The sequence below is a fragment of the Bos javanicus genome, chromosome 24, assembly GCF_032452875.1.
Source record: "Bos javanicus breed banteng chromosome 24, ARS-OSU_banteng_1.0, whole genome shotgun sequence".
Lineage (NCBI taxonomy): Eukaryota > Metazoa > Chordata > Mammalia > Artiodactyla > Bovidae > Bos > Bos javanicus.
Window position 1 is genome coordinate 36,390 of NC_083891.1, and position 27,579 is coordinate 63,968.

The 27,579-nt window shown below is 51.2% G+C and overlaps 1 protein-coding gene across 1 annotated transcript; it reads left to right on the forward strand.

Annotated features, from left to right (window-relative positions):
• On the forward strand, positions 1-25,645 carry LOC133237860 (liprin-alpha-1-like). The gene is made up of 13 exons (XM_061400485.1): positions 1-325; positions 1,515-1,610; positions 2,081-2,245; positions 3,344-3,445; positions 3,668-3,889; positions 7,184-7,315; positions 11,114-11,193; positions 13,774-13,909; positions 16,589-16,812; positions 18,604-18,826; positions 23,697-23,777; positions 24,411-24,562; positions 25,399-25,645. The coding sequence occupies exons 1-13, from the start codon at positions 209-211 to the stop codon at positions 25,643-25,645; spliced, it is 1,977 nt and encodes a 658-aa protein (XP_061256469.1). The 5' UTR covers positions 1-208.
• The last annotated feature ends 1,934 nt before the right edge of the window (positions 25,646-27,579 follow it).

Below are 27,579 nucleotides of genomic sequence, written 5' to 3' on the forward strand. Positions count from 1 at the left end.
GAGGCGGAGCCTTGATGCCATTTGGTGGTCATAGTGTGAGAGCAGTGGTCATAGTGTGAGAACGGTGTGTGTGAGAGTGGTGTGTGAGAGCAGTGTGTGTGAGAGTGGTGGTCGTAGTGTGAGATTGGTGGTGATAGCTCGGTAGCTGAGGTATCCTACCGTGAAACAGCGGTTGCCCCCGAGTGGGGGACTGCCCCTATCCGCAAGGATGGGTCGCAGAAGGGCCCGCCTTTGGGCGTTATTCCAGCGCTGCAACCCCAAGGCAAAGGCGAAGACTAGGAAGGACTTGGCCTCGGCCCACGTCCTGGAAGCAGAGCGGCCTGAGGTGAGAGCAGCCGGGGGCTGGGCCCGTCAGATTGGCCCTCACCCGGCGAAGCATTGGGGTTGTGTTTCATTTTGTTAGCATGGTTGTGGGCCCTGCCGGCCAGGGCATTCTGGTCTTAGTGGGCAGGATCGACCCCAGCAGGTTTACCTTGTAAGAGGTTGTGCAGTTGCTGCATGGAGGATGGGCGGGGGCCCCACAAGAAGGGAAACACTGGCTGGAGAAGTCACTGGGGCACATGGACTGAGCTATAGAGTCAGTCCTTGAAGCAGAAAGGGTAAGGCCCTTAATGTCTCCCTTCTTGCAAAGAAAGGATATACGGGCTGGAGGAATCTCTGGGGCATGAGGATCGAGCTAGAGAGTCAGTCCTTGAAGCAGAATGGCTAAGCCCGTTAATGTCTCCCATGTTACAAAGCACAGACCAGTGTGTCCAGTATTTTAATGACAGGTACCTACTGCTTACGTGTATGACATACACCCTCATAACTACACATGTCTACTGCATGCCTCTTACAAGTGCTGGGCACTGTTCTGGGTGCTGAACACTCAGTATGTAGTAGTGGATACGTAGCCCAGGATTTTTTTAATTTCTGCAAAGAAAAACAGAAGAACGAAAGACTCCTTGTGGTTCAGTTTGAGCAAGTTCACCACGTGGACGGCCCCGCATGCACGCAAATTGTGGTAAAGTACATATAACATAAATTTAACATTTTAACCAGTTGATTGAATGACTGGGTGGCTTCTGTGGAGTCAGGCTAACAGATGGCTTTGAGGTGCCATCCGCCTTTTTCCCAGAGGAACACTCCAAAGCCTCGTGGCCTTGTAGACCTTCCTTTTTTTCTTCACTTTCCCCAGTGGCTCCAGGTCTGTGTGTCGTGTAAGAATCTCTTTATCCACTTTGTTGTTAGGTTTACGTTTTGGAAAGTTTCTCAAATGTCCCTGGGTCTTGAGAAGGCAGGCTTGGATTCCAGGTTCTCTCCTGCCGCGTGCCTGCCAGGTCGAGGTGGAGGCTGAAGGCCGGTCTGAGTTGTGGTGGTCTGTGTGGTCTTGGGGTCAGTGGACCCCTCTTCTCTGGAGGGGCATGGAGATCCTTTGTGTGGAGCCTGGAGAGACTTGACAGGGTCAGTCTTCACAGTCTTGCTCTCTTTTAAATTTATGTTTGCATTTAGTTTCTCATTTAACTGTTTTCTAGGAATTTCCAACTCCCGAAGGATACACCTACAGGGAGCAGCTTTGTAAAAGCAAAGAGGAAATCGCTCAGCTGAAAGCTGAAAGAAACAACACCAGGGTCAGTAGGGGGATTCTCACGTGTTGACATTTGCCCCGCGGGGGTCACCGCTGGCCTCCGTGTGCTGTCTTTAAACTTTGTCTGATTTTCAAGTCATTTTCCACATCTTCCCACTGAACAGACCAGGGTGGATCAGTTCTGGGTTCTCATACCTTGCTTCAAATTTCTGATGAGAGCTAATGTAATTTTAGTACATATGAGGGGGGAGTTCTCTTAACTTACATTTTTGTCCACGCTACACTTTGTGTGGGATCTTAGTTCCCCGACCAGGGGTTAAAACCCATGATCCTTGAAGAAGTGTGGAGTCTTAACTACTGGACCCCTGGGGAAGTCCACTCTAACTTTCGACTGAACTGGCAGGATTCCGACGTGCCTTAGCATGTTTCCGGCTATAGCGTGAGGCTGAGAGGAGTTATCGGCCCGGAATTCAAGCATGAGGTTGAAGGTGTTCCTTTGGCCCTGCCCTGCAGCTGCTGCTGGAGCACCTGGAGTGCCTGGTTTCGCGATATATTCCACCCGTCGGGATGACAGCAGGCAAGCGGCAGGCGCAGTCCCCAGCCGGCATGAGGAGTGAGGTGGAGGTGCTCAGGGCGCTGAAATTGCTCTTTGAACACCACAAGGCCCTGGACGAGAAGGTACCAGCCATCTGGCCGTCCTGGATTTGTACACTTGCTGCCTTGTTAGGCGGATGATGCACATATTTTTGTAACTAGTTGACTTTTGAGCGTCTTGAATTCTTGTATATACATTTTTTTCTGTAAGAATTCAGAGTTTTATATGGTTAAAAAGCGTTGCCTGCATACATGCTCAGTCGTGTCCGAATCTTTGCAACCCTGTGGACTGTAGCCCACCATGCTCCTCTCTTCATGGGGCTTCCCAGTCATGAATACTGGAGTGGGTGGCCATCTTCTACTCCAGGGAATCTTCCTGACCCAGGGATCGAACCTGCCCTCGTGCATTGGCAGGCGGATTCTTTACCACTGAGCCACCTGGGAAGCCCCCAGTTAAAAAGCATTAGTTGGCATGAATGTCTCAAGATTTATTATATTCTGTATATCAATTTGCAGTTAAAAACTGGGTAACAATTAATTTGGGAGAACATTTTGTTCTCTCAAACTTAGAATTTAAAGCTGTTAACAAGCAGATTCTCTTGACGTTAAGATCAATGAGAGACATTCAAGGTATTCTGTGACAGTATCCATGTATTAGGGTGAGTATACACTAAGAAGTGTACTAACGTATATACACACATCAACACACAGTGACTCGGCCCCTTTTATTTGAGTTGAGAGCGTGATTACGAGTAGCACTCGAAAGGTGTAGTTTGTCAGAAGAAGAATTAGGTGCCACACATAAAGAGGTAAGTTTGATCAGTCTTTGTGTAATTTCCGTGAAGGGTTTGTCATTTGAATCCTTTCATTTTAAAAAAGAATGGAGGCTGTAGTGGTGGGCATCAGATGTTATTTATCTTTCTGATTGAGGACCCGCCCACCAGGGTTATTTTAATGACTAGTAAACTAGACTTGTGGCTCAGAGTTGCAGGATCTCTTAAGTACCCCTTTGTCCAGTAGAAGACAAATTCTGACTCTAATCACCTGGTGGTATTCGGGATGGATAGCATCACCATGTATTTTCTTTTTATGTTGTGTTTTCAGTTTAGAGTTGAGTTTTCCAGGTGGAGTTTTGCTGTCTTTACTTATTTCTTTACTCTGATTCAATTTTTTTGGTTTTAGCAGATGATTCTTTCAGAGGAGAATAACCAGGAAAAGATACTAACGGACAGGGTGCTTGATGTACATCATGAGCAAGAAAACATGCCAAGTGCCAATGGAAAGGCAAGTCCTTGGTCTCGCTCTCTGTCTGGTTCTCGTCTTACCATCCAGTCTGTGCGGGGCTGTTGGGACCTCTCACCGATGCACCATGTAGGTCTGAGTGGCCACGAGGGTCCTGTGAGCTCCCAGAGCGCAGAAGGCAGTTTTGACCTCACAGATTGCCCGGAAGTACTGTGTTCCCTCCCTCCCAAAACCAGGCTGTGTAAGGCTTCCTTTCCCCCTTAGAGACCCTCCGACGGCTCTCTAAGCCCCAAGGAAGACATGGTTAAGAAGATGGAGCTCCAGGAAATCATAGAGAGGCAGTTGCGGGAGCAGAGCCAGATGGAGGAGTGCCTGGCAGCCCTCTCTGCCCACGTGAAACATCTGGAGGAGGACCTGGACACGGCCAGGAAGGACCTCCTCAAGTCCAAGAACATGAACAGAAAACTTGAGCGGGACGTCCGCGAAGTGAGTGACTGCAGCTGTGTCTGTTGTCCTGAGGTGGAATGTGGGTTTCTTGTTCTCCCGGGGATCTCAGCCTTGGGATGGCTGCGTGAGTAAGAGCAGAGCACTGGAGAGACCACAACTGGCTGCCTCCCTGCCTCTGCGTCGAGGTCTCTGGGGTAGAAGAGGCCTGGTCCAGGCGGTCCGTTGGCAGTGGACCAACATGAGGGCAGCCCTGACGCTGTGCCGCACCCTGGGTGTGGACTCCTCATTTCCACAGGTTCTAGGGGGCCCACTGTGTTCCTTTTTTAAAAATTCATTCATCCATTCATTCATTTATTGGCGTATAGTTGCTTTACACTGCTGTGTCAATTTCTGCTGTACAGCAAAGTGAATCAGTCATCTATCTATCTATCTATTTACGTATCTGTCTCTCTTTTAGATTTCCTGCCCATTTGCTTCACCACAGAGCACTGAGCAGACTTCCCTGTGCTGTACACTAGGTCCTCACTCGTTGACTTTATGTGTAGTATCAGTGCTGTATATATGTCAACCCGAGTCTCCCAGTTCATCCCTGCCCCCCGCTACTGCCTGTCGAATGTGTTCCTGATGATGCTGAAATTTGCTTCTGATTCACTCAGGCGAGTCTGGTGACACCTGTGGAGCCTGTTCTCTCGGAGAGATGGGAGCATGCTGTGTGGGCTCTGCTGAGGCAGCTTGCCTGGCCATCTTCTCGAGTTTTCTGAGGTTCCGCTCCTTGAAGGGATGTGTGACAGTGATACCGGCGGTCAGACAAGTCGAGTGGTGTTTGCTCACCCTCAGATCCTCAGGCCCGAGCTGTGTAACCATGTGGAATCATGATGACTCTGGCGGTCATGTCTGCGGGTGTCCTGATTTATGAGAAACTCCCTAGCGGTCACTGTGAAAACAGAGAGTGCTGGGGACTCAGGCCTCTTCCTGTGAGCCTCGCCTCTCCTCTGTGCACAGACAGACAGCACCCACCCGGCCCACCCCTCCCCCGTGAGACCGTCTCAGAGAGAACCCCTCCAACATGTGGTACAGCAGGTGTACTTGTTTAGTAGCTTGGTGTGAGTAATTCTGTGTGAGAACTCAAAACAGAAATATTTGCACCGGTTTGCATAAGCTATTCACACTACTGTTTGGCAACAGGAGATTAGGTGGCAGAGTTTAATACGTATAGAATTCTAGAAAACGCGTTTTCAAGACCTTTCACTTTTAAAGTTAGGGCTTTGCCTACATTGGTTACTTAGTGACCAGGGAGGGACCTGAAGTGGATTTTGAAGTGGCGGACAGGAGTTGCACCAGCAGCAAGTTCTGGTCCTGATTTGAGCGTTTCATCCATGTGGTGTAACTCTGCTTTTGAGGAACTAGGCTTGAGAAGGCTGCTCCCAGTTGTGTACAATTTGACTTCTGTTTCCACTCATTAATATTCTACTTTAATTCTGAGGAAATTGCATGAGACTTTTCCAACTTTCACTCGAGGAAACGAGCCTCAGAGCTCCCCGTTGGATCTGTTGAAGGTCCCTCCTTGTTCTGGGTCAAGCCCGCCTGTATGGTGTAGCAGACAGAGGTCCTGACTTCATGCCAGATACCTTCCCTCCTGGAATTCTTGCAATAACAGGGTAGTTTAGTATACTTTTCGTTTGCTGTTTGGGTTTATTATGTAGAAAAGAAGCTTGGTAAACCAAGTGGCTGGACAGAACGTTAAGACAGATGGGTGCCAATCGTGACCTTTGGGATAGGCGCATTTTTGCTCACGTCCGAGAAAACTGCCGTGTCTAGGACTTTTATTCTGAGGACGTTAACTTTATGTTTGATTTGAAACTTAGGACGACATCAGTAATAAACTTGAAAATGAAATTGCAAATAAGGATTCTAGGCATCGACAGGTAATGGCTTTTATGAACTGTGTCTGACTTTTATAGTAGTGAATTACTGAGGAAGGAAGGTAAAGATCTTTTCATGTGACTCCCACATTGGAAATCAAGTCCCAGTGTAAAGTTCTTATGACCCTAAAATACTGTGTTCAGAAGTGTGGATGTACATCATGGTAAATCAACTGTACTGGAAGGAAATACATTTTTAAAAAATTGCGGGTGACTGCAACTTACAGGTTTGAATTATTTGGGACTTGGTTTAACCATTTTGTGGAATTCCATTCCTGACTCTTTTGTTTTACTTGAAGGTGAATCTGTTGGCTTGTTAGAGTTGTTACCGAAAGAGTAGAGAGCAGCAGGGAACTTCACGGCAGCTGGCTGCCTGTTGGGAACTGGGGTCACTGTGACAAAAGGCAGGGTTAGAGCTCCGGTCTGATTAGGGTTTGTACTTCCTGTGGTGTGGTGAGCCTTACTCGCTCCTGTTCCCGAGTGGTCTCAGATAATCAGGACTTAACCAGGAAAACCAAATCTGGCTTCTCCAAAACAAAGTGAGTCAGTCTGGTGTGTGCCAAAGTGTATCATTGTCCCCACCACAAAAATAAAATACTAGAAAGCCATTGAAAAGTAAGATGGGGAATGCTAATTAAAAGCATCACGATATACAAAATAATGGCTGTAAAAGGCAAATCAGAAAATACTATGTACCATATGCTATTGTTTTCTGCAGGTTTTAAAGCATAGCATATTGTTTGTGTACGTACATAGAGGAATACGCACACAGAAAAAGTAAGAAAGCTGCTTAGAAACAAATGCTAACCTCTCAGGAACCTGAGCTTATAGATAGTTTAATTTTTTTCTTTTTTAAGAAAGAATCTGTCTAAATGTTCTACATTGAAAGTTTTTCAGAGTAAGAAGATCTGTTAAAAGAATAATCGTGCATTTACAAATACTAGTTGACTGGCATTTCACCAGGCATGCTCTTATCAGGTCTGTATTTCAGAGGAGATGAAAGCCATATTTTGGCTTACACGCCCGTAGCCATCTGCGGTCGGTAGGGTTCCCTCTAAATGATGATTCTGGTGACGTTTTAAGAAGGGTCTGTAGTGAACCCTTCTTCCCTTAACTTGTCAATAAGAATGAATAAGATTCTACAGATCTTCTTTAATATAGAAGAACTTTTTTTTTTTTTTTTAAGATGTCCTTGGGGAATGTTTAGGAAAAGCAAATACTCTGGCAGGAGGCGTTCTGCTCACTGAGACCAAGCCCAGGAACACTGAGAGAAAATATACCCTGAGGGAGCTTCCGAAACAGAATGAATCCACTAGACACGTGACGTGCATTTAGGTTTTGTCTCAGCTTACTTAAAGCGACAGTGGCTACACCTCTCGGCCTGTGTTGATCCTCTGCTCTCCCTTTGTAGACAGAGGATAAGAACCGCCAGTTGCAGGAGCGCCTGGAGCTGGTAGAGAAGCTGCAGCAGAGACTGTGGAGGGCAGAGACGCTGCCCGAGGTGGAGGCGGAGCAGGCGCAGAGGGTGGCCTCGCTCTCCAAGGTGCTGCTCTGGGTCCCTGGGGGGCGGGCACAGGGAGGGCCTGTTCCCCTGCTCTCCCACCGCGCCCCTGCCTGTGCTGCTCAGTCCACACAGGAGCGCAGACGTGGGGGTCATGCTGCCCGTCTGAGATGGGAGTGCTCCCTGAGTGTCAGGCACGCCCCACTTCTGCGTCATCCCTACGTTAATTTCCCTCCAGTTTTGTCCCGAGTTCTGTGTGTCCCTAGGACGCTTCAGCTCCGAGTCACTGCTGCTCAGAGTTCAGTCAGCCACTCAAAGCCTAGCAGGATAGAGACCTAGAAAAATCCCATTCTCGTTTAAGAGATGGCCAAAATAGCTCTGTAATGAACACAGTTTTAAGTTGTTATCCATACACTTGTTAAAGAAGTCCCAGCAGGGCACGTGCAGACCCGAGGCCCCACTCCCCACTCGCCGTCCCCAGGAGCCCGCGGGTGAGAGGCCATGTCCTTGGGATGTGGCGCTGCTGGGGGCACCGACCCCATTGCCAGCCAGCCAGCCCACCCTGTCCTTCTGATGGGAAAGGTGTTGCCCTGCGCTGCCAGTGTGCACTGGCTGAACATAGAGAGTCGGGCCGGGTCTGTGCTGACTCGGCTGTCGGAAGCCTTGCCAGGAGCTCAGTGAGCGCCTGAGGGGCCATCACGTCGCGGGAGGCCGCCGGTGTCCGGTGCTCACAGACCCTCCCAGAGCAGGGGCACTAACAGCCGCCAGGGGGCACCCTTCTGCCTGTGATCTTCCTCTCCAGGCTTGGTTTCTCCTCTCCCCTGGCATCTCTGCTGTCCATCCCCAGTCGGCCTTGTAGTCCGACCTTTTGTCTTCCAGAAGCTCTACCACTCAGGAGGCTAAACGGTTCGAACTTCCTTCCCAGCTTAGGAAGGTAGAACGTGTGCCTCGGGTTTGCCGCTGTCTGCTGCCCACGCGGGCTCATCACAGGCAGTCCAAGGAGGGAGCGCAGCGGCCATGGGTGTGGGGCCTGGGGCACGGGGAGCACGTCTCCTCTCACGAGCTGGTCACCAGCATCCTCCGTGAGCCATGTGTCACACACGAAGCCACGCAGGCTGTGTGAGCAGGCATGCGGGCGTGCCCCCGGCGAACCCAGGGCCCGTGGTTCGCACAGAGCATGGCCCGCTTGCCGCCCCTGCGATCACAGCCCGCGTGCTGTCAGGACAGGGTTGTTGTGAGCGGAGCTGATGCTGTTCTTGGCCGACAGGCAGGAGAGAGAGACACAGCAGCATCGAGGATAGGCTGCGCCAGATGGAGGCCCAACTGGAGGCAAAGAACAAGGAGCTGCAGCGGGTGCCTGTGCTGACAGGGAGGCGGCGTCTGGGCAGGAGACGTGGCTTGGGCGGGGGCCAGCACTGCCTTTCTCCACCACTCCCGTCTCTGGCATCGAGTGTGTGCCTGTGTGGCCGCATCTGCTGATCCGGGCACCCACCTCCTTGGGAGCAGGGCCAGAGGTGGTCCCCCATAGGCAGGGGGTAGGAGCCAGGGCTTCCCCACATTCAAAGAGGCTGCTTGTTGCTCTGACCAGCCAGTCCGGGGAGCTGCTTGGGATACAGGTGGACCTCCCAACTGCCCCTCAGACAAACCTAGGGGTGCCAGCCTGGGGCCCATGAAACTGAAGGCATGGCACCCAGGTGTAGAGCCTGCTTGCCTCGGACATGGCGCTGGAGTCCCACATGCCAAACCGCTGGTCCAGACACGGTGTGTGTGTAGGATGGCTGCCTCTAGACAGGAGAACCGCAGTTGCCCTGCAACAGAAGGCGCATCAGGAAAGGGTGATGGTGGAGGCTCACATCACTGAGTCCTGAGAGAGGTTTCCTGGAAAGGTTGGCCACACGGCAATACAGACCATCCAGGAAATGGAGTGGGGATCCCGGGTCCAGCCTCACGTGTCAGTACTGTCCCCACCATACCTGTGTTCTTGGGCCTGGACTGCAGAGCCTCACAGGCGGACTTCCAGGGGGCAGTGGTTCTGACTCCCATCGTGAGACCCGCGGTGAGGCGCCCTCCCCGCTTAGGCAGAGAGCTCAATATCTCCCGATCAGGTGTGCACTTCTTACTTTCATAACTGCTGCTCAGAGGCTGTTGAGATCGGGATGCTGTTTATGACTAGACTAAGCCAATTCAAAGTCAACTTTTGTTTTGCTTTAAAAATCTTTGAATGCCGATGCCTTATTGTGGAAGCTGTGACAGGTTTTGTTTCCTTGGGCTCAAAAATCACTGCAGACGGTGACTGCAGCCATGAGATTAAAAAATGCTTGCTCCTTGGAAAGCTATGACAAACATAGACAGCATATTGAAAAGTAAGAGACATCACTTTGCCGACAAACCATATACTCAAACCATATATGACAAACCATATACTCAAAACTATGGTTTTTCCGGTAGTAACGTATGGGTGTGAGAGTTGGACCATAAAGAAGGCTGAGCACTGAAGAACTGATGCTTTCGAATTGTGTTGCTGGAGAAGACTCTGCTTTAACAGAAAATAAACTTTTTAAATGTATTACGATGGAGAATTGCAAACATGCACAAAAGTGGATGGAGTAGTATAATAAATACCCATGACCCGTCCCGTCAATTAGTCTCAGCAATTTCTCATACAGAGCCAATCTCAAATAGATCATTCTTTTGTCTTCTCTCCATTTTTTTTTAATACAGTAGGTCCTAAAACAGCTTTTTAAACCTTGAAATTGATGCTCATCTTATAAAACACAGACTTGGCAACTTTGTTATTGCATTTAAAAATTGCTTGAGGTAATTATTTCCAGTTTTTTAATATGAATTTTCATATTGGAAAAGACCCTGATGCTGGGAAAGATTGAAGTCAGGAAGAGAGTGGATGACAGAGGATGAGATGGTTGGACGGCATCACCAGCTCAGTGGACATGAGTTTGAGCAGATGCTTAGCAGAAGTCAAGTTACATTTTCCTTATGGCTAGTCCACTGCTGTAACACGTATAGCACTTCTGGTTTTGAACACTGAATGTGTTTGCATTAGATGGATTTAGAGTGTGTGGCTGTTGTGTGTGGTTCAGAATTCTGAGTAGTCCTTTCAGGGATCACCCAAAAGCTCAGACAAAGCGTGAGCCATTCACTGGACTGTGCTGTGCGTCAGAAAGATAATACGAGCCACCTACACAATCTAAAATTTCCTAAAAACCAACGGGCTACTCGACGTCCTTCTTTCACCACGAGTCTTGAAATCCTTTGTGTGATTTCCACATCGGGCTTTGCACCAGCCTGTCTCATGTGCTCAGGGACTGCACGAGGCGAGTGACTGCCATGGCCGACAGCACAGAGCTTCCAGGTTGAGTTGAGTGACTCACAAACTTGGCCCGTTTGACTTGTTTTACCCCATGAGCAAGTGAAGTGGGCTGTAGAGGAATGAATGTGAGGAATGCAGGTGAGCTCCATGGAGACAGTTTAAAGCAGTGAGAGGAGGGAGGGCAATAGAGTGAGTCGTGTCCCCCTGACCCGAAACCCCCGCCTGAAGTCTAGCTTCTCTCTACAGACTTCATCGTTGTTAATGGCTTGCCATGTTTCCTCCAGAGAAACCTTTTCTACACCTGAGATGGAACTTCCTCTTCATTATGGTTTATAAGGGTTAATATTGTTCTGAGTGTTTCTATTTGCTAGGGACCCTTAGAGAACATTTTCTCAGAATTACAATGTTGAGGGTTGATACCTACTGATGTAACCTGTTCTGCACATTTTGGTGCAAGTCACTTTACATCCAGAAAGCAAGCGGTGCAGGCTGTGTCATTTGCTGTTTCGTAGGACCAGCTGATTCTAAACCTGGAAACCCTGAGAGCCGAAGTGGACCAGACGAGACTGCGAGGGGCTCCCTTCCACCACAGGTAGGCTGCTCCCCCGGGCAGCTCCCCTCAGCGCTGTCGAGTGTGACAAGGGCCTGTCTGGTGTGTGGACAGTATGACTGGGTGTTGCTCATGGTCGCACCTCAAGGAGCCTGTAGCTTCGTGGCCAGCGAGAGGGAAGAGACAAGCATCGTTCCTTAGGGTCAAACTTGGTACCACGGAGTGGTCGTCACAGGATTGACAACACTCAAAACCACAGGCAGAGGTTTGGAAGTAGGGGGCCGACCAGTTGATATTTGGGCGTATTCATCTGAGGGGCCTGACAGACTGTGACACTGACGTTTCTGAAGAGTCGCAGAAAGTTAATGACCTGTAGTCTTCTGACTGCGGTGGGAGGAATCACCTTGCTTGTGAATGAGGAGAGCAGATTACTGAGCATCCTGATTTTTTCTTCCTCGTTGTTATAGGGGCGGTAATTCTTATTAAGTATTTAAATGTTTCTTTGGCTTCTTCACGGAAAATGGTCACAAGTGAGAGATAAACTTTAGCAAAGGTTATTAAGTGCTTACTGGTGACATTCATTCATCTGTAGGAAATGGACTACTGCTTGAATCCTGACTTAGGAGACAGTTTGGAGCCCATACGCATATTTCTGTGTTTGTGTACTTAGGGGATCCTCACAGTCCAGAGCCCCCACCCAGCCTTCTTCTAGAGAAAAGGAGATGTCATTTGAGACAAAGGCAGAGCCAGAAACTGGTCCTGTGTCTGAAACCATGGTGGGTGGAGTTCAAGGAGAGCACGTGCCCTGCAGAACAGGAGGGGACGTGGCCGGACTTGGTGGCAGAGCTCCTCCAGGGTGAGGGGCTGGGGCTGTCAGAGGTGGGGAACCCCTGCTCCCGGGGTGGACGAGGTGAGTGTGAGGAGGACTGCGTAGACAGTGGAGGAAGAGGAGGTGGACACGGCCTCCTCCTCTTGGGGGTTTTTGGGTAACGAGGAGGGACCTGGTGCCAGGAACCGAGGCCTGACACAATTGGGGGCTTCAGATGGAGAAGCCTGGGGCCTGGTCACCAGTCCCGTGTGTGTCAGTGAGAGTGAGAGACGAGAAGAGGAAGCAGCCGCAGGGCAGGAGGAGCCGCTGTGTCTGAAGACAGTGGGCCACAGCGGCTGGTGCGAGGGAGGGGTGTCTCCAGGAGGCAGCTCTGGAGGGGTCACAGCAGTGACTTAGCAGCACAGGTGGGGCCTCAGAGTGGGGCTTGTGGGCAGTGTGGGCTGGGTGGGGGGCACTGTGCTGCCTCAGGAGGGAGGGAGTGGGGACTGAAAACTGGCTCACAGGCAGGGCAGGCATGGCAGGCACGGCGTATTTGGTGGGACCTCCCAGAGGAATTGGTCACCTTGTCTCTGAGACCTTCTCCCGGAGGAAAGAGCTTCGGGTGAGGAGGGGGAGAGAGATGGAGGCTGCACCCCGCGAGGGGACTGGGAGGTGATGGTTGGGGGTCGACCCAACCCGGAGGCCTCTGTGGCCCTCAGAGGACCCTCGAGGGTCCCCAGTCCACAGCGGGACTGTGTCGTACCCCCCACTCAGTTCCCAAGTGTGCTCTAGCCCCAGGCCCTTGGGTGGAAGTGGAGCAGAGAAGGGAACAGTTCTGTCAGGAGGGAGGGGAGATGGGAGGGAAGACAGGTGTGGCTCCGGGAGATTCCAGACTTCCATCTCCTGTGCAGCACAGTGTTCGCAAAACCGTCGAGCAGAGCAGCCTGTGACCCCGAGCAGGCTGAGCTGGTGGTTGGCCCTGGCCACTCTGCAGACGTATGGGGTGTCCTGTCCTCGGAGGAAGGCCCTGTCTCCTGGGTTTAGGGAATCCTGCACATGAAGGCACCACCCTCGTCCCAGAGACAAGACTGAGCAGAGCCCGGGCGGTCCTGCAGTGCAGGCTGCTCACAGTCAAGGCGGGGCTGCCCTGCCTCCCAGCAGGCCCCTGCTGAGTGAGCTCCTGGCACCTGCAGGCCCAGGCCTTAGTGCTCAGGGCCTGAGCATCTGTGCTGGGCCTTGTTCAGCCCAGACTCTGGTGACACGCTCACCTCTGCTTTAATGGGAGACACCAGTGGTGCTCAGCTCCGAGCTGTGGGTCCGAGGCTTTTCTGCTGCGGGTTGTCTGAGGCACCTTTAAAAACACTGAGAGCAGTGCAGACAGTGTTCCAGGCAGACTGGTGATTGTGATCCACAGACTTCCCGTGGGAGAGGGAGGTCAGAGCAGGCAAAAGGGGAGGTGGGGTGCCAAGGGGAAAGCAGAGCAGGTGCACGCCCTGCCCTGGGACCTGAGAGCGGGCTCCAGGGGGACCCTGGACGCCCCAACCCCAGACAGCCGATCCTGTCCTAGTCAGCTCCACACCCTCGCGTCAGCACTGCCTTCCCCACATACCGGAGTTTTCCAGCTGCTGGGGATGAGCCCTGAGTGTCTGCAGAGCAGCGGGCGGCCTGTTGCTATTGGAGCCAGGAGGGCAGTGCCCTCCCGGGGGCCCTTTTGCTGTGAAATTGCCGATCTTCCAAATGGACAGGCTTTGGCTCGTCTGACAGAGTGAGCTCTCTTTTCTTCTAACAGCGCTCTTCTTCCCCGTGTGTTTCAGCCGACCCCACTTGGGCAGCGCCCCGGACCTCAGGTTCCCTGTGGCGGACCAGCCGGCAGACTCCTTGGGCAACGGGGCGGTGCTGCGGTGCCCCCAGAAAGGCCGGCTGGCAGCGCTGCACGATGAGCCATCCGAGGCAAGGACCCCGCTGCCCTCTTCCCATCCCTGGTGGGCACCTTGTGAGGCACCTGCCCCCTCACACTGTGGTCCTGAGATGGGTTTGGAAAAAAGCGCTGACAGATTGCTTTACGTCTCCCCATTTTCCTTTTTCTGGCTAAGAGTTTACTTTGAAGGCATGCTTTTTTTCCTTAACCAATTTTGATTATTTGTGGCCTACTGTGAGGCCCAGCATGGTACTAATTAGCACAGTTTTGAAATCATCCTACGAGTAAATGGATACACATATCCATCAGCTTATAGTGAGAAGAATTCTCATTGGGAGTTTAAGTGCCTTTATCTTTTCGCCTCATTCATGCCATGTATTTGTTCATACACGTCTGTGTTTTGAGCTTCCATATTCAGTGAGCAGTTAGTTTGGGCCAGACATGGTCAGAAGTAGGACTCCAGCAGTGAATTAAAAACCATGTGTGTCCTTTATCCACTGCTACGTAACAAATCATTGCAAAGCTTAGTGACTTCCCAGGGAGCAGCTCACAGTCCCCAGTGCCTGTGCATTGTAGCAGGCAGGCCTGGTTCAGGGCCTCCTGAGGGCAAGGGAAGGCCCCCCAGGGCTGGATGGCAGGCTTTCAGACTCACCTGGCTGCTGGACAGGCCGAGGTCCCTGCCGTGTGGCTTTCCCATGGCCTGGCTTTCCTCGGAATACCGTCTGAGAGCGAGAGCGTGGGGTTTAGCCCGGGGCCTTTCACGCCCTGGTCTCGAGGCTGCACACCTTCACTTCTGTTTGCAAGAGTGAGCTGCAAAGTCCTGCCTCGCTCAGGGGCTGAGCAGGAGTTGCCCCTTCTGCCTCTTGAAGGGAGGAGGATGGAAGAATTTGTGGACGCCTTTTTAATCCCGCACAGCCTGTTGAACAGTAATGAGCAGGGAAGGGAGACCAGAGTGCCTGAGTTGTCCAAGGAGGATGGGACGATCGTGTGTAAACAGGGTGGCCAGTGAGGTGACACCAGGAGGGTGACCTTGAACCAGAGACCAGGAGGCAGGAAGAGAAGTAGCCACTTGGAGAAAGAAAAAGGGTCATGTCAACCAGCAGGGACAAGGGAGAGAGCGGGCCACATCAGGGAGGAGCCTGGGCTCAGGCCTGAGCAGCTCGAGGCCAGAGCCTGTTTCCTGAGGTGAGGAGGGCTGCCGGGGCAGGAAGCTAAGAGCCGGGCCTCAGCCCTGTTGAGGTGGACGAGCCCATTGGGTGTCCCGGGGACGTGTCAGGAGAACAGCTGAGTGTTGCGGCCTGCATCCGGGAGAGAACTCATTCAGCTCAGGGTGGACTTTGGGTTGTGGGCATACAGATGGCATTTAAAGGCACGAGCACAGTAAAGTCACCAGGCGGGTGCCAGTGGAGAGAGATGGGGTGCAAGGGTAGGGCTGTGGGGCATCCTGCATTCCAAGGTTGAGAAGGGGCGCAAGGGACTGAGGAATAACCACAGGGAGGGCAGGGCCTGGAGCCCAGGGAGAGACATGCTGGGGGCGGGGGGTGGCGTGGGGGAGGGCAAGGAAGGGAAGGGGCTTGGTAACACGGGTTCCTCGAGCCCCCGGGGAATTGCCCTGCAGGGCGGGGCTCACCGCCTGCTGGCAGAGAAGTGGAGACCTGGCGGGGAGGGGGACCATAGAGGCCACTCCCAAGGAGCTTTCAGAGACCCGCAGTGGGCGCTGCAGGGAGCCCTGGAGGAGGACTCTGCTGGTTCCCCTTGTGCGATTGGAAGGCGAGAGAAGGGAGAGGACATGCCGACCGGGCTGATGGGGGTGAACCCATAGGCAGCTGGTTCGCTGGAGCAGAGGAGGAATGATGGCAGGTGGTCCTGGAGCCAGCGAATGGGGTAGCCCAGCCCTGGGGCGGGGTCGTGATGAAGACAGGAGGCCAGGGCCCTGGCCACAGGGGTAGGGAGCCAGCAAGCCAGCACCTCGAGGCTGCCCCTCAGTTCCTTTGAGGTCATGTCTGGGAAAGACAGCAGGACCTGGGTGACAGTGTGGCAGGGGGGACGTTTTCAGAGAGAAGGGTGTGAGGTGTGAGAGCGGGAGGGCGGCACGGGGCCCCGCAGGCACTATCCCATGTGTCTCTGATGACAGAGCCACCCTTGCGGTGCGAGGAGCCATCCCCCAGAACAGCCCAAGGGCCTGTGTCCCGAGAGGAGAGCCGCGGAGGGGCTGGCCCTCCCGTCTCCTGGCTGCCCCTGCTCGCTCCTGTCTGTGGGTGTTCAGACCAGCCTGGGAAATGGAGGTCTGGGAGCCTGGGAGGACGGCACACTCTGGTGAACTGGTACCAGTGATGACCGCTGATAGGGACCCAGCGGCTGCCGAGCTGAAAGGTTCTTTTTTCTTATTTTCCTCCAGCCTGGCTGATGGAGGCATGGATGTATTTTTGTAATTTTCAGTTTCTGTCTCTGACTCCATCAGCCCACCCTTTTGAATAACCTCATAGGATTGCCTGCCGTCCACGCTGAGACCTGAGTGTCACCAGGCCATCTAGGAACTGGATTCTCCCCCTGCCTGTTTCTTGAGTCCTGTTCGCTTAAGAGATGGCAGTGTCTCATGAGCATGGCCCATTTATCCAGAGTCAGGACTTCCATGTAAAATTGGGTTCAGTTCCTGATAGACTTGAGCTGCCCTGAATGTCGCTGATGAGATGTGGTCCTCTCGTGCCTAGGTGCAGACCCCAAAGGAGCAGGACTGCGAGCACACGCAGCAAGCCAGCATGCTGGCCGACGTGGCCCAGGCATTTGAGAGTGACGAGGGCGTGTCTGACGACGAGGGCGACAGGGTCACCCTCTTCAGCTCGGCCACTCAGCTGTCGCCCGGCAGGCAGGCTGATGCCAAGACTCTGACCGTGATGATGCAGGAGCAGCTGGACGTCATCAATGAAGAGATCCGGTGGGTGATCCTTAACTCAGCACCAGAAACTCGGTTTCTCTGAGGAGCTGTCTTCTCCTAGGGACGTCTGAGTGTTCCATAGTAAGAAACCTGACCTCAGGTCTGCGTCAAGAATTTTCAGTTTTGAGATGGCCCTTGATTACAGAGCTCGGTCAGCCGGGGCGTTCTGTCCATGGTGTGGTTTCCGCACTCTGTGGGGGCGGCAGGAGGCATTGTGGGGTGTCCCCCCTCAGCTCTGAGCACCAAGGTGGGTGAGGTGCCGAGGCGGTGTCCCCTGCGGCCCGTGGACCCTCCTGTGTCCCTCAGAGCCCCCCATGTTCTGGTGAAAAGCCACCTGGTGAAAGCTGGGGTTTTGGGGTTGGCAAATTCCCACTCAGATCTGCATTTTCCTTTTTAACTTAATGCAGTGTGAAGATTGGCTTGTTGTAAGACAGTGGTCCAAGGACATGTGTTTGAGTTTTTCTCATCTCATCAGTATATTTAAGATGTTTTCTTTAGACACCGTCTTGGCAGTTATAACAATTTTCAAAACAGGATAGAATCCAAAGGCCTCCCTCGTGGTGAGCAGGGGGCCTTGGGTCTTGGTGCAGCCAGGTGGCTGGGGGCCCCGAGGCTTGCCTGGTGCCACACCCTCACAGCTATGCCCGTGTCCCGAGTCCACCTTCAGAATGGCCGCAGGCCGGTGACCCTGCACAGGACCAGGCAGAGCTGCTGCTCAGACTGTTCTCGCCACGTCAGCCCAGGCCGAGGTGCCCGTTCCTGTTGGCCGAGCGGGATGCTCCGGGGGAAAGGCAGGGGGTGTATGGGACAACCAGCAAATGCAAGTGGTGTCACCTGCCCATTTGACGCCAAGACAGACAGCTTTGTGGGCCGTGTTTGAGCACAGATGAGCTCAGAAAGATGGTCTTTCCACATCCCTGCAGGAAGTACGGAACGGTTATAGATTAATATTTTTATTTTTACAGCAAGTTGTCAGGTAAAAGTGATTTTTCCTTATTCGACAAGTAGACTTGATGTAAATGGTCAATTCTATCCATCAACTTGTTATCAACAGTGAAAAACTTTCCAGATGTATGAGTAGAAGTGAAGCTGGAGAGTTTACTTCCTGTAAGAATCTTGTATTTTAATTTGAAAATCATTTTATTTGCATAATCGTGTATTTAAACTGCTATATAAAAACATCCACCACACATTAGGGGAGAAGAGCAGAAACTGTGAATTCTAGGTTAATGCAGCACATTGACATGAATCCAGAAACTCAGACAAAACTGGTGGAGAACTTCATCAAGTGATGCGTTTGTATATATACAACCTTAAAAAAAAAAAAAAAAAGATCAACTCAGCACTTCATCTGGTCTGGAGACTTGTGTTTAGAAACTGCAGCTTGTTTGTGAATTGCTGTTTTGATTATACAGAGTTCCTGATTCCCAGTGGAAAAGACTTGAGGCACTGACGTGCATCTCTGCCCTGAGAGCAGGGGAGGTAAGGGTTGTCAACTTGAGGTATCTCTTCACAGGAAAGAGAGTTGCCACCAGGGCCCCTTCAGAATGTTAGAGTAAATAAGTGAAATCAAGCGTGAATGATCAGGGCCAGTTTTGTAAGACTCAACGCTAAGTTATTCTAAGTTTGAGAATATTCAAAAGAGGAAACGTAGAACCTTTTGGCTGAGATGTTCATTGAGCAACTGTTTCTGGAATTTGCTAATCATGACACAGAATGCCAGCCCAAATTTATTGTCCAGACAGGTTCCTCTGCTGACAAAGGCAGGTGACACATTTTATTCTATTTTAGGTTGATTGAAGAAGAGAAGGAGAACACAGAGCAGTGGGCCGAGGATACTGAGAGCAGGGAGGGCAGGGGGAGCTTAGGCAGCCTCCGTCGTTTTAAATCAGTGAGCTCCCTCAACCTGCTTCCCACCTCCTCTCATGCTGGCTCCTGCCCGCCCCTGCCCAAGCCCAGAAGGAGGCGGCACAGCCTGGCACAGGAGCGAGACCAGCTGGGCATCATGACTCTGGTATGTGTCTGCCTCCTCCCTGCCGCATCCCTCCCCCAGCAGGCTGTTTTCTGTTTGTTTTTTGTTTTTTCTCTTTATACCCAGAAGAAAATCAGGTACATTTGCTACGCTCAGAGGTCTAAAAGTTTTTAAACTGCCTAGTCTTTAATCATTCCACAATGGCACAGCGACAAATTAGTCTTGATATTTGGACCACTACTTAGCACGTCATCATGAACTCAGCCAGAGCCTGCCTCTGTAACGTTGGGCCTGGCCTGTGCTGGGCACAGCAGCTGCAGGGAAGTTTCTGCTCTCAGGGAGCAGACAGCTTCATGAAAGTAACCATAGGCAGCTCTCATGGCATGGGAAAGCCGTACAGCAGATTTTCCATTGGGGATGCCTGGCTGCAGGGTGCAGGGCATGCGGTGGGTACAAAACCAAGAATCTACACTGGTCTGCTTGCTGATGGACCTGGCCACGTGCTCAGTCCAGCTCTGCGTGTGAAACCAGGTTAAAAGCCCAGGGCCCCAGGGCCCCAGGGAAGACGTCAGGCTGCCTCACTTTTCCAAGTCTAAAACTGGGATGATGACCTAGGGCTTTTGGTGACAGAGTGTGCGGCTCTAAAGCACATGTTCCAGCTTTCTTGCGTGTTTAGCTTAGGTGTTGTGAGTGTATTGCTGTTTACCCCATGAAATCACGTGTACAACATTCTGCTTTGTAACTGGACTTGTATTGTCTCTTTTTTCTGTTACCACCCATTTCATGTTAGCTGCATTGTTAGTCAGCTTATAATTAAATTAACCGTGAATCATTTTAGCGGCCTGTGAAGTGGTAACTAGTCCATTTTGTGGTCTTTTGACACTGTTTTTATAATTTGCATCATTGGCTAATTAGTTGATATTTAAAATTCTTTGATGATTTCTCTGCGGATTCATGCTTGATTTCTTTCCAAATATTTGGCAAAGAACAGTTCTGTATGTTTTCCTTGCTGTTGGAGTTCTCTGACAGTGTGTCTGCTTTCATCATTGGTTTTGATTCCCTCTCTCATCCTGTTGTCTGCTTAGTCGTCATGAATCCAGATCCCCCACCAGCCCCCGAGGCTGTCGTTTACCTATCCATCTCCCCTCCCCCGTCCCCCCACTTCCTCTGGTCATAGCCGTTCTGTGGTCCACAGCATGTGTCCCCTTAGTCGGGTTTGTGCTTTGTCTTCATGTCTCATTAAATGGTGTTTTTCCCCCATAGCAGTAAGTCGAATTGGTGTATCACTGTGCAGTTACAGGAGAAGGCAATGGCAACCCACTCCAGTACTCTTGCCTGGAAAATCCCATGGACGGAGGAACCTGGTAGGCTGCAGTCCATGGGGTCGCACAGAGTCAGACACGACTGAAGCGACTTAGCAGCAGCAGCACGCAGTTATAAGCATAATATATGTAGATGGATCCTAAACTACATATCATGTGTAATTCATAAATGAGATTGTGCTTACATAAAGAAATGATCCTCTTAAGTGTAGAATTAATGGACTTTTAGATATGCAGATGACATCACCCTTAAGGCAGAAAGTGAGAGGAACTAGAAAGCCTCTTGATGAAAGTGAAAGAGGAAAGTGAAAAAGTTGGCTTAAAGCTCACCATTCAGAAAACTAAGATCATGGTATCTGGTCCCATCACTTCATAGGAAATAGATGGGGAAACAGTGTCAGACTTTATTTTTGGGGGGCTCCAAAATCACTGCAGATGGTGACTGCAGCCATGAAATTAAAAGGCGCTTACTCCTTGGAAGCAAAGTTATGACCAACATAGATAGCGTATTCAAAAGCAGAGACATTACTTTGCCACCAAAGGTCCATCTAGTCAAGGCTATGGTTTTTCCAGTTGTCATGTATGGATATGAAAGTTGGACTGTGAAGAAAGCTGAGCATCAAAGAATTGAAGCTTTTGAGCTGTGCTGTTGGAGAAGACTCTTGAGAGTGAGTCCCTTGGACTGCAAGGAGATGCAACCAGTCCATTCTAAAGGAGATCAGTCCTGGGTGTTCATTGGAAGGACTGATGCTAAAGCTGAAACTCCAGCACTTTGGCCACCTCAAGTGAAGAGTTGACGCACTGGAAAAGACTCTCATGCTGGGAGGAATTGGGGGAAGGAGGAGAAGGGGACGACAGAGGATGAATGGCTGGATGGCATCACCAACACAATGGACATGAGTTTGGGTGAACTCCAAGAGTTGGTGATGGACAGGGGGTCCTGGCATGCTGCGATTCATGGGGTCACAAAGAGTCGGACACGACTGAGCAACTGAACTGAACTGAACTGAACTGACACAATATCCTTTCTGTGTTGGTGCTTGTATTTAAGACTGTAAATCTCATCAGCTTTTGCACAGTTAATGTCTCTATTAGACTCGTTAAGAAAGTATCTTCTATGGTTAATGTAAAGACTGCACCTGCTATTATGCTAGCTTTCATTCTTACATATTTTCACAGGGAACTTGCTTTAATGAATTTATTGCGAGAAGTTTTAAATCAAATTCTGTGTCAGGATTTTACATTAATGTCCAAAAGGTGGTTAGATTTGTTCAGTGTTAAAATAGATATTATGGTAACTTCCTCATCAGTTAAATTACTAATTTAAAGTATAACATGTTTTTGATTAAGAGAAACGAACTTATAGAGAAATTTGGCTGAGAATAGACACCTGTTAAGGCCCTTTGTTGTACAGAATGCTATGCTTTAATAAATCATGATGTTGTAATAGAATGGTATCTTCTTGAGTAATAATTTATAGTGTTTCTCTAGTAAATCTCGAATAGCTTATTTAACTTCTGTGGTCAAAAAAAATGTTCTGTTTCCAGTCACATGTTCTCTAAATCTTCATGTCACTTACATGTTTGCCATCATTTTTGCTTTACTGTATTTGCCTCTACGGATTCTTGAAATTTTAGCTTCAAAGTCGCAAAGAATCTGATTTCTCTTCATTTCTTTGCATGCATCTATCAGCCTAGTGATTTAAGGAAGCAGTGTCGAAAGGTAAACTATTTAGTAATGTAGCACGCCTTTGTTTCTCTGTGAAGTATTAAAGAGTCCTTATCATTTAACGTGAATGAACACTGTGTGGTTATGTCTTGGTGAATAATTGATGTTTTAATGTAAGTAATGAAACTCACCCACCACTTAAAATGTGGTGATGGTTCTGTTGGAAATAGGTCATTCGTTGGGACAGTTGTAACATTTTGCCTTTCTCCCACTTGTTTGCCTTCTGATCATCTCATGCTTGTTTATAATAGACATAGTATTATTTCTTATTTTTAAAAATTTCTGTACTTATGTTTTTGGCCATGCTGCACAGCTTATGGGATCTTAGTTCCCCAAGCAGGGATCAGACCAGTGTGCCGGCAGTGAAAGTGCCAAGTCTTAACCTTTGGACCACCATGGAATTTCCGCTTAGTGTTTTCATGTAAGAAATGACTGAATCAGAGCCATAGATGTTAGATTTGCGGGAAGCCAATTTAATGATGGTGGGTAGGAGTGTGCAGGAGACTCTGTGTGCTGGGCATGTGCTTTCCGAGTCTCTCATCTCATCCTCAGGTGAGGTCCAGGCTGCTGCTATCCCCATTCAGCAGACATAGACACTGAGGCTTAGCGAGGCCGGGCACTGTGCCCAGGCTGTCACACCCAGCAGCATGGTGCGGACTGGTCTGATCAGAGCCTGGACACTTAACCATGGTGCTGTCCAGCCCGCTTTCTTCTAGAGGCTCTCGTGTCCATCACGGCATCCCTGATGGAGGGAGCATCAGGAGGGAGCTCTCTGCCTCTCCTCTCGGGTCACTTGGATGAGCCCCTGTTGTTGGAGTCCAGTGCCCCAAGGGCTGGCCTTCCTTGTCCCTCTCCTGCTCCCAGCCCGCTGACCGAGCACTCCTGGGCCTTCCCGCAGGACTGGGGTGGCCGTGCTCCAGTTCAGGCAGCTCAGTGCCCAGGAGACCTTCTGCTGAGCACAGCAGAGCAGCGCCGTCCCCCTGGGGTTGGTGACCTGGGTGTGCCGCTCGCCTGCTCTGTGGCCTGCTTTGCTCTCCTGTTCAGCGAGGACACGGCACTGCCCTTCCTAGCCACATGTGGCACCAGTGGGGCAGCTCCCATCCTGGGGGAGGGCACCTGGGCTGCAGACCCAGAGGCCTTCCTCAGGAGGAGGCCCGGGGGAAGGGGCTGGCCTGGGCCCTGACTCTGAGGCAGGTGTTTGTCTCCACTGAGTCCATAGTCAACCCAGGTGTGTCACTTCCCTGCTCTGTTCGTTGTTGTTTTCTGATTTTTATAAATGCTTATTTTAACTTGAATTTGAGATTGATCCCTGTTCAGTTCCATGTGGAAAATTTCTAGCCTTTGTAGCCTTCTGTTGTCTGAGGGTTCTTGTTAGAGCTCAGGGGAGGGAGCCCAGTTTATCCAGCTGCTGTTAAATGAGTTCAGCTGTATTTTGCACTAAGTTACTTTGTTGTCACCAAGCTCCTGTGGGGCTGCACGGGATCAGTATTCCTTACAGAATCCCACCAAAGAGGCACAGGTTAGTTGGTCAAAACAACGCACTCATTGTTTATAACAATACATGCCATGCATGTTTCCTAAAACCTCCCCTGGTTTAACCACACACCGAAATGTATCAGTGAGACCTGTTTGGACCCTGCAGGGTTAATCTGTTCCCACACTGTCTTTCCTTTCCTCACACCCAGGACCAGCAGAAACGCTGGGAGTCCAAGAGAGATCATCTTCTTCTTCTTCTTGTTTTTTGATTATTTTTTAATTGAAAGGTAATTGCTTTACAGAATTTTCTTTTCTGTCAAACCTCAACATGAATCAGCCATAGGTACCCATATATCTCCTCCCTTTTGAACCTCCCACTGCTCTAGGGTGATACAAGATCATCTCTTAGTGAAGACCTGGGGGTGCCTTATGGAAACCACTGTGAGCGAATGACACTCGAACTGCGTGTAAGTACTTCAGTGGGTAGTCCCCAGTCTGTATGTTACCGAGAAATACGATCCAGGCACATGGTGTTCGCGTGGAGGGGTTAGGTACCTTTTCTGTGTTTCTGTTGTTGTCATGGCTTCCAGTAACCTGCATCATCACTACAAATGATCTTGGATGGTGGCACAAGCTGTGTCTTTTTCTCCTTCAAACAGAAAGGTCTGGACGGCTTTGCTGAGAGGTTTTGTACTCTAGCTGTGGTGCTTCTGAGCAGCATCTGGCGATGAGCACAGTCCTTTCATCAGGGCAGTTCATGCCGTGCAGGATTCAGGGTGACAGCATCGCTCTGCTGTCCTGCCCCGCAGGGCCGTCTGGTCGCTGGATTCCAGGGAGGGCCGAGGCCGGCTGCAGGGAGGCTCCCGTCCGGGGTCTCTGCACTCAGTCAGATGCTCTCACTGCTCCATAGCCCCGCATTTTTTGAACAAGACAGTCCTTTAAGATGGCATTAAGCTATAACAAGGGTTTTTTTGTACTTGGGGGAAAGCATAGCTAATAGATCTTCAAATAAGTTTCTGGTTATAATGTAAAGCCTGTGTGATTGCCTTTTTCAGAACAGTCTATTGTTAGCCAATTTGACACTTACCTCACTCCCTCAGCTGCCAGCTATACGGGAAGAGGTAGGAGATGACAAGACCTCCATCAAATGTGAAACCTCGACCCTCGCCTGGCCGCGGTCCCTTCAGCTGGGCCGCCTGCACACGGGGGCGCTGCGCACAGCCACCCATGAGGACCTCAGGGACGCCCACAAGTAAGCGACCTGTGTGTGCATCGTCAGTTTCAGGAGCCCTGCGCCTCTTGTCTTGAAAGAGTTGCAAGGATGATTTTAAAGGAATACCACTGAGTTCGGTGCCTGTGTTTAGTGGTGAACTTCAGGTGCTGGGGAAGAAGAGCTCAGTGACCTCAGTGATTTTAGAAAACGTCCTTCTCTACAGATTGACTCCTGTGGGAGCTTTCTTCCTGCTCTTGGTAGAGGTCTGCCTGGCCTGGGGCACGTTCCTGACAGTGACGGCCCCGTGCCTCTCGGGTTCGCTCTTGAGGGTCCCTCCCTTTTCTGCAGGGGTCTCCTCTCAGGAGACCCTGTAACCTCCTATGACTGACACTGTCCTCATTCAGACCACTACTTGCTGAGCTCCCATCCTGAGCCAGGCAGCACTCGATGGGGGGCACGTGTGGTCACCTGACCAGCAGCCCTACACGGTGACCTGCCACGGCCGCGGACGGTTACCCTGTGGGAGGCGGGGGGACCTACCCAGAGCAGGGGAGCTCGTCTTCTCCTGGAGCATCATCACCTGCCGAGCAGCGACCCTAAGGGAGGGTCAGAGCGCCCTCTGCACCAGCTGGCCTGGAGTCAAGCCCTCCTCGGGGGAGAGCTCGAGGCAGAGAATCTCAGCTTCCCGGTGCGGTTGTCTTACGCCGCGAGCCTGCATTGCTCGTGTGGAGTGTGGTTGGTGAAGGAGACTCCAACTGTCAGCTGCGAGGTTGAGGCGCGGGTGTTGCTGGGTGCCCGTTTCTATCAGTAGCTCTTGTGGAGGGGTGTGTGTTTGCACAAGGCTGCCAGTTAAAGGTCGTTTTCTCTCCCCGAAGCTCCACAGGCTCTCAGGACAGCCCCGGGAATAACCCCAGCAGCAGCACCAGCAGCCAGGGCTCGCTGCACAAAGCCCCAAAGAAGAAGGGCATCAAGTCCTCCATCAGCCGCTTGTTTCGCAAGAAGGAAAAGGGCCGGCCTGAACACCCCAGCAAGGAGGCATTAGGACCAGGTGGGTGCTTCACCGTTCAGAGGGAGGAGGGCCTGCAGGCATCTCCCTTCTGTGTCTCCCCTGTCGTCCCATAAGGCTCCTGTCAATCACGCTGGGGGTCCTCCTGGGAGCAGGAGTGGAGGAGGCATCTGTCTTCTCAATGCGTCTGAGATGATCGGCTGAGTTAATGAGTGGATGGTTGGATGGATGGATGAATTAAGAGTGGATGGATGGATTGATTAGTGAGTGGTGGATGGATGAACAGATGGCTGGCTGGATGGGTGGATGAACGGAGCATGGAATGAATAAAGCAGATGATTGTACTCCAGTGCTAGAAACATATTCTACGAAATTGATTGAGTAGGAGCTGGGCGATGATTGTTTCATCCTAACAGTGACATGTGTTTGGAAACGGCCTAAGTGCTCCTCAGTGAGGGGTGAGGTACAATCTGTGGACACCCCACAAGGAACAGCCCGCCCTCCTTCCTGCCACCTTCCCCATCCCCAGGAGCTCATCAGGGGTTCTGCCCATGCCCCCCACCCCACCCCACAGCCACACAGGTCCTCCTGGGGTCCCCTCATCACACAGGGTTATCATCAGGCCCCCATATCACTCAGCTTCCTCTCCTTGAGGACAGCGTATGTTCCTGCCTCTTCAGCCACAAATTTGTTGAGTCTCGTTTGTGCTGGGTGTGGGATTTACAGGGGTAAGTAAAGCAGATGTGGTCTGGAGCACAGTTAAGTGACAAGAGAGAAAAAGGAGCAGATTATTAAATGCTATCCCTATTAGTAGTAAATACAATGCTGAGATGGATGGTGCATTGATTATGTACCAGATGCCGTGTGTGCCCCTTACCAAGCAGGTGCTGCCCCCTCCCGATTTACAGAGGAGGACACAGTGACAGTCACGTGGTTAGGGAGCGGTTAGGGCAGGTTCACACCCACCCAGTGGGACCAGGCACTTTGCCGAGCCCCAGCCACCTCTCTCGTGGATGAAACAGGAATGAGATGGCTCCATGGCATGATGATTCAATGGACATGAGTTGGAGCAAACTCCAGGAGATAGTGAAGGACAGGAAAGCCTGGAGTGCTGCAATCCAGGGAGTGACAAGAGTCGGACACAACTGAGCGACTGAACTAAAACCTGAGTGTGTGCTAACCTGTTTCAGTCGTGTCTGACTCTGCGACCCCAGGGACTGTAGCCCACTAGCTCCTCTGTCCATGGGATTCTCCAGGCAAGAAGACTGGAGTGGGTTGCCATGCTGTCTTCCAGGGCATCTTCTCAACCCAGGGATCAAACCCACATCTCTCATTATCTATTGCATTGGCAGGCAGGATCTTTTCCCACCTGGAAAGCCCCAGTGAACGCTGACAACTAGAAATGCAGAAAATAAGGGCTGCTCCTAAGTTAAACTGGAAGAGCAGCAAGCACAGGCTGTAAAGAGGAAAACACATGATGAGCCACAACAGCGCCAACAGAAACAAGGGATGCGTTCACCCACATAAAGAAAATATCTGTGCCATTCGGAATAGGAGCCCGTCAGCCCTTGGAGGGACAGTTGGAACCAGAATGAAAACCGAGGCCATGGTCAACAGTGCCCACCACACGGCCTGGGTGGCGTGGTGTCACTCACCGGGCTTCCTGTATCCCCAGAGCTGCTGGCAGTAACATCTCTGAGTGCCAGGCCGGGCAGCGTCCCCGAGTGAGCTAAGGCATCACTGCTCTCCTTCCAGTGCTGCTCTGGGGCCCTCTGTGGACGGCCACCCTCATCCCCTGCCCTGCCACTTGCTGGGGCCCGGCTGTCCCCCTGGGATCCTTTCAGCCCTTGAGCTTGGGTGTTCCCAGCCCTCTGCCACAGCGGACTGGGATGCAACTCAGGACTTGGGCTTGAGATATCAAGGAGACTGTGAATCTGGAAGGACACCACCCTGGGGCCTGTGAGAGAGCAGGAGAGCAAAGCCCCTATGGGGAGGAAGCAGAGCTGGGGGAACGTGCCCACAGCCTCCACTGCCTCCTGCACAAGTGCCT